Below are 7,230 nucleotides of genomic sequence, written 5' to 3'. Positions count from 1 at the left end.
AGTAAAAAAAAACCACTAAGTAGATCACTTTAATTTTTTACTAGGATATTCCGTGAGAATCTTACCAATTTTTTAAATGAAGTTTCTTGGTTAGATATTGGTATAAGATTTACCTTTTTTGGTAAATTTATCTCTTACACACATATATGGCAAGCTGATACGTAGGTTCATGAAGAAATTGCTTAGAATTATGCAATTAGGGTTCACAAACTCAAGCAAATAAATATATATACATTAAAGTAAATGATTAACAGCTGCCAGAACCACTGAACTGGAAAATAAAGAAAGAAGTATTCATCTTTCAATATAGTTGCCAGCCTCATCATTTGACACAATCTTCACTATGTGATCTAAATCACTTCACATGACACTGGACATACTTCTACAGAACTCAGAGCTCTGGAGAGAAGATGAATGAAATAAATACAATATTACCAAAAGTGAGATTTAGAAATGAGGAGGTATTTGAAAAGACAAACGACTAATTTAGCTCTTATTGATTCTTTATTTACAGAAAGATTGAACCTTGACTTCCCTAGCAGCTTTCTTTAGCACCAGATTTCCAGCTTCAATATATGAACAAGAATCCAAATAATTTCATAAACTGCTCTATAATCTCTAAAATCAACTTAGCATTGTTGGATGCCCAGTCTGGAGCATTCTCTTGATCATGTCCATCCCAAATGCAGAATCCGATGAACTGGTAAAAACCAGCAGCGTTAACTTGGTAGCTTTAGCAAAATTAAAGAAAGGTACATGAACCTAAAACTCATCATGCAAGATCCCAAGAAGTAGAAATCTTCATCCAATACAGATAATAAAAAAAATCTTGGCTTTTATGAGACAGTTGCAGTTTATACTTGCCAGCCAATGCCAAGATGAGGAATTGAAACAGTATACTCCAAAATAATAGTAGTAAGTTATATTCTGATTACAACTCTTTTCAAAAAGACTTCTTTATTTATCATGTCACAGAGATCACTAAATAAAGCAGAGTTCACCGGACCCTTACTGGCACTTCAGCCAAACAAGTTCCATAAACCAGGGAAGATATCACACAGTAGTTTTATAGATACCGTAATGACTATCCAACTTGTTGATTTACAGAATACTTTTGCAATGGCTCAACATGTCAGTAAATATGTGACAACAAAATGGGAGAGAGTGAAGTTTTGGAAGAGAATGATCGGCAATACCTATCCCTATTATGAGTCTATTAGAAATGGGACAACCCCTCCCATGAGTAGAAAAAATATAAAAGCTGAATTAATTGTATTTCTAGTCCCTCTGTTACAACTAAGATGTGATTTTGGTCTCAACAATTTTGAGTGGATTCAGTCTCAATTTTCTTGAATTGTTACATTTACGGCCTTCCATCAGTTTCCTCCTGCTTAAAACTCTCAAATTCTAGTTTTTTACTCAAAATATTCAAAAATTGAATTGAATGAATCATTTTAAATCTTCTTCTATTCAAAACTCCCCAACCAAAAGATAAAAAAAATCCCGTCTTAAGACCCTACTCTCAGGTCCCACAATATCCTTCAAATCTCCACTAAATTTCCAATTTCAAAACTTTTAAAACCCTATAATATCCCAAATCCATAAAAAAAAAAATTCAAATAATTGAATAGAAAATGAAAAATTTAAGGATTTTAGAAAGAATGAAATTGGTTCTTGTTGATTGAGAACAGAGGGACTTAATTGGCATGAAAAAAATGTTGAGGAATCAAAATTGAACATAGTCTTTAAACTAGAGGGCTGGAACAATTAAACCAAATATAAAATATCAATGAGCCAAGGAACTGAAAAAAAGAGGTCTAAAAAAAACCATTGAAGTGAGTAGATAAGCATTCCACTAAAAGAAGCTAAGATTATACTTATAACATGCTCTTCAAGTGACCAAGTACCCCAACACCTAACAATCTGAGGATTTATAAACATTTCTAGATTCCAAAGCTACAGCTTAATAAATTAAAAGCCCAATCTACATATTAAGTTCCTCCACAACAAAAACTTGGAAGGGGTTATTTTTGTAGTCCACAAAAAAATGCAAATGAGATCACAGTGTTGTGCAAGCATAAAACTTGCATTGTTTAATTGATGAAATGTCCTACTTCACTGCATCTTTATGGGCTATGATTCCTCATAGAAGGATCAGAAAATTATGGGGAAGAGGCAGCTTGTTTTCACCAAAATTTAAATTCGGGCTGAAAAGCAAGCTGATGCTATGCTTCTTAAATATGTAAATGGTATTGACACTAGGGTGATCCATTACAAATATACTTTGCAGTAGAAGAGTAAAAGCATTTAGAGAAAAATCTTTCAAATAGTTTCTCATTCTTATTGGATTGCTAACATGGTTTAACCCATCCTAGGTAAATTTTCATATCTTTTGCCCAATAAGTGCTCCTCTAATTTGCTTTCACCCATCCATTCCAAAAACTAAGCTTTTCTTGTAAGTTCACTAATCCATCTTAGCATTCCCATTCCACTACACTTTTTTAAGATTTTATTTTGTTCGCACTTGGGTAGCCAATATAAACTACAATAGAGGATTGCTTACCTAATAGTTCTTCATATCTCTCATGTATGTTTGATAGGCAAATCATGATCACAAGCAATTTTCAAAGATGGATCAAAACATACCAAAATTGGACAACTTAATGTATGATGTTATGCTAAAATGTCACCGTTAAAGACAGCAAAGCAGAACAATCATTCAGAATCAAAGATATCAATATTCGAAGAAAATACATGAGATGCATAATCACAATGGATATGATTGGACAGAGTACAAACAGCTCACCTGGGTATTGTAATTTCATAGGGAAATGAAATAGCGCCCTCAAAATTTGGTATTGGTGGAACATGATCCTTTTTCTCATTGACGAATTTAATTATTTGAAATAAAACCTCACGAAGCGATACTTCAAGTGCTGCACTTCGAGCATTTCTATCCTCCAACGCTCCTTCTACTCACAAGAAACATGGTGAATGAGATAGATACACACAAAAAAAGAGTGAGAGCGCCAGAAGGAACTAATAGCAAAGTAGGAGTGAAATATAAAAGAGATTTAGTTTATCGAACACAGAAAGCAACTGTACCTCCTGGATCAACAACTTTAGAATGATGAGACTTGCTAGAATGCGATTTCAGATGCTGGGCTACATTCAGATTAATATACCATTGCTCCCAATACAAGCGTTCAATCTTGTTACTGAACCAAGATGCCTGTTTGTTTTTAACCTCATAGAAAGATAAACATATCTGCATCATCAAATTCAGAGCCCTATAAGAAAACTTAATTACAATAAAAGCAACTTCCATACCCGCCAAAGCTCCTATTTTACAATAGCATTTCGGAAAGTGTTTAGGTAAATACATCACATCAGATTGAAACAAATTGCTTTAACTATGAGTAAAACCAATAGAGGATCCTCCACTCCTTTCATTAAAACTATTTAAAAACAGGACTGCATTGCCCCTTTAAATTGTTAAGTCCAGAACAGTGTATTTGGACAAAAAATAACGCTACTTTAACTTACAAAATTATCATCTTGTTGTCAATCTAGAACTGACCCCAAGTTAAAACCCTAACTATGCGTGATGCGGTGACTCCCAAGAGTAAAATCAACAAACAAATAGCTAACCTGACTCTTTTTATTTGGATGCTTCTCCACCCAACAAACAAACTGCTCAATTTTCTCTTCTATTTTCTTTTCAACCTCCACCTCTCCACATTGCACCTATATCACAATAAAAAACTTAATGCAGTTCATTAAAAAAAAGTGGAAATTCAAATTAAAATGTTATTGTATAAAATAAACATAATTCGACATTTCTTTCTATATGAATATCGCATCCATGATTATAATAACAACAAAAATTGAAATAAAAAAACGTACATAAGTAACGTCAAAAAGTTCCAAGTCTACATCTTTTGGACGCACAAGACCCAAAGCACGATGAAAAATGATCGTGTGCAATATGCCTGCAACACCGTTACTTTTATCATAAATTAAGCTTCATTGAATTCAAAAATCAAACAACAACAAGAATAATAATTATAAGAGTAATAAGCAAAGTAATGATGAGTTTATGAAATTACATCGCAAAACTTCGCGTATCTCAAAGTGCTCGAGTTCCTGAAACAAGCAATGAAATTTTGATTAAGAGGGAAGAGGTGCGAATAATAATAAAAGAAGAAGGAGGTGAAAAAAGGTTTACCAGTTCCTTGAGCTGGCAAACTTCACAGTTCATAATTGGATGGAACCCTAGGTTGTTTGGGAAGAGGAGAAGCAATTACGTGAATCGGAGAAGAAAGGGAATTGCGTGTAAAGTATTTGGAATTCAACTTACTTAACTTGCAACTGTAAGCAAGCTAAGTAACGATTCCTTGATTCTCTTCTTCGGAATCAGAGGGATTAGAGAGTAGAGAACAGGAAGAAGGTTTTCTTTTTATGGATCGTTTATTTCAATTCATTTTATTTTTATTACTGTAGCATTATATAGAATTCAAAATTTTAGAGACTTTTTCCTCCGCTCCATATTTTTATCAAAAATTTATTGGGCCAATCCGTTTTGGATGGTGAGTTCCACTAGTTTTTATGTATAGTTTTCAACAACAAAATCTATTGATTTTTTTTTCTTCTAGTTACACCCCTAGACTATGTATGGATTGTTTGTTTGTATGAGATGGAATGAAATAAACTAAGTTTATTTAACTTGTTTTTCATAAGAATCTAAACTACCTTTGTGTCATAATAAAATAATGAATGCATTCAATTTTCAAAAATCTCACTGTTCACTTTGTCAAAAATAGTATATATAGGATTTGTAGATACCAATTGTCATTACTTACTATTGTTAGTGTCATGTCAACTAGGATGACATTCTCGGAGCTATATAATGAACCGGAAAATTTTTCTCCAAATTTTCAGTTAATTTAGAATATCTAAGACACACTATTATAGAACACTTTTAGGTGGAAATGATGAAAAAGTGAAATTTTTATTTTATATACATGAGCAGATGGGGAATTTCACATTAAACATGGGGTAGAGGTATAGACAATTATGAAGAATTTTTTTCTTAAATGTGACGATAAGGCCCATTTATCATAACCGATACAGCCCAGACTTTCTAATGAAAGTAATGTTAGGCCCAGTAACTTTATAACATGTCAGAACAGCCCAACATGATATTATGAACTAAAGTTGCAGGATTTAGCTTATCTAAAATAAACAAATCAAATGTTAATATGATAGGTCATGTTAAGGAGTGTCTTAAAGTGGTCTTAGAGTATTTGTTAAAAATACAAAAATAAAAATTTTGTATTGAAATATTTTTTTTTGAACTTTCAAAAGTTGAACATACAATTTCTAACGTATTTTTTAATGTGATATTTATATGTTTGGAATGTTTAACAAGTATCCTTGAGGGCAGCTGTTAGCATTTTTTTAATATTATAGCTATTTATTATTGATCATACATGTGTCTATAATATCAACTATTGGTATTAATCACTTAATTATCTAAAGTGAATTGTTCGTTTTAAACGAGTTTAATCAAAAGTTGTGTTTAAATTTAGGGAAGGAAATGAAATTCTTACTCCAAGTATAAGAGGCAAGGAAAATTGAATAACAAATAAATTCACAAGAATGTTTATAACTAAGGTGGAAATAAGTCTGGCCAACCAATCAAAATATATAGCTTAGTTTATCTTAGATTTAAGTAAAGTCAAACTTGTTTAGATTAAAAAAAAATTAACTTACATGATATTAAAAAAATCTTTTAGACCTAAAAGATCATCATAAACAAAAAAAAAAAAGATTTACTAGACCAATTTACTTAATTAAATACAAATAATTTATTTATTACTATAATTATAATAATATAATATTAAATTTTGTACTAGGTGTTCAATTATAGAGTTAAATAAAAAATTCAGTCCCTCTAAAATTTTAAAAATTTGTTTTTAGTCCCTATAAAAAGCATCATATTTTATTCCTTATAAAATTATAATGCATGCAATTTTAGTCTCTGATGGAGCATCAACGTGTATTTTTGAATGATTGTTTTTCTTTAAATTGTTAGTTCGAAATTACCCCTCTAAATCATTGGCCAATTTTTAGTTTGAAATCATTCATCTAAATCATTTTTCTCATTATCTTTTATCTAAATAAGTGATTCTCACATATATTTAATTTTTTTCGTGACTTCTTTGTCTTAGTGTGACGTTGTTTTTGTTTCTCGTCGTCTTGTTGCATTGTTTGTTTGGTTTTACATTGACGTATCAACTTTGATCCAATGAAAATTTGATCGGTGAATTTGGTGTCTTCAACGTTGCCGTTTCCATTTTATGCTTTTAACTTGGAGCTGTGAGTTTATTGCAAATTCATCTTTTATGTTTTTAACGACTTTGAATTGTATTGTTTATCAATATAACTTCTACCAAAAAAATTTACTTATATTATGTATAAAATTTTAAAAATTTATTACACTTAATTAAATTTTTTAATGGCTATGGATTTTTTGTTTTGTTTATAATATAACCGGAGGGAGTATAAAATAGCCAAATACATTAAATATTAGAGTTTAATAGATATATAGTATTAGTGAAAAACAGTTTTACTCTAATAAATAATAAAAGTGATTTATTATAACATGTCTTATTATAAAAGTAAAATAAAATTATATGAAGTGACAAAATACATAAACGTTTGTGGAAAATCATTTTACACTACAATTCATATCTTATTTTCTCTAATTATTAGAGATTGAGCAATGAAAGCAATAATAAACACTCCTTCCGTTTCAAAATGAATATTCTATGTCAGCAAGAGAAGGTAGACAGTATTCCAGGAAAGGGTTTTGTGTTTTTAGAATGACATTCCGCTTATGATCATAAACAAAGTCACATTTCCTTTTTTTCTCTCACTAACATTAATTTAACGGTGTAAATAGTAAAAAGGAGGTCAATGCAAACTAAAAAAAGTGTATCATTTTAATATATCTTAATGGAAGTTAGTGTAATTTATCTTCTTAATAAATTATCTTTATTAATTATTAATTGATTTTCACTATTATTAAAATTAATGTTTTAAAAATAAAGTATAAGAATATAGTTAAAAAAATTAATTAAATTAATAAATATAAAAAAATCGTTTAATTTATTTTTTTAATTTGGGGATCTTAGGTGTATAATCGCATGGGAATTGATGAAGCTA

General features: G+C 30.3%; 1 protein-coding gene across 1 annotated transcript; it reads right to left on the bottom strand.

Annotated features, from left to right (window-relative positions):
* Positions 1–202: 202 nt before the first annotated feature.
* Positions 203–4,496, bottom strand: LOC101515053 (autophagy-related protein 101). Its single transcript, XM_004509123.4, has 7 exons — positions 4,229–4,496; positions 4,110–4,146; positions 3,907–3,992; positions 3,652–3,747; positions 3,106–3,268; positions 2,807–2,972; positions 203–700 (listed from the first exon to the last, which is right to left on the bottom strand). Exons 1-7 carry the CDS (start codon positions 4,259–4,261, stop codon positions 625–627), a joined length of 657 nt encoding a protein of 218 aa, XP_004509180.1. The 5' UTR covers positions 4,262–4,496; the 3' UTR covers positions 203–624.
* Between the last annotated feature and the right edge of the window lie 2,734 nt (positions 4,497–7,230).

This window comes from Cicer arietinum, chromosome 7 (genome assembly GCF_000331145.2).
Source record: "Cicer arietinum cultivar CDC Frontier isolate Library 1 chromosome 7, Cicar.CDCFrontier_v2.0, whole genome shotgun sequence".
Taxonomy (NCBI): Eukaryota; Viridiplantae; Streptophyta; class Magnoliopsida; order Fabales; family Fabaceae; genus Cicer; species Cicer arietinum.
Note: the sequence above shows the minus strand (reverse complement) of the source record. Positions and strands in the feature narration are given on the sequence as shown.

What these genes read in the sequence shown, in the direction of transcription:
- LOC101515053 (XM_004509123.4), bottom strand. Translation starts at nt 4,261, where the DNA reads ATGAACTGTGAAGTTTGCCAGCTCAAGGAACTG. An exon ending in GATACGCGAAGTTTTGCGAT is followed by an intron (nt 3,993 to 4,109) that starts GTAATTTCATAA and finishes ACGGTGTTGCAG; the next exon opens with GCATATTGCACACGATCATT. An exon ending in ATCCAAATAAAAAGAGTCAG is followed by an intron (nt 3,269 to 3,651) that starts GTTAGCTATTTG and finishes TTGATGATGCAG; the next exon opens with ATATGTTTATCTTTCTATGA.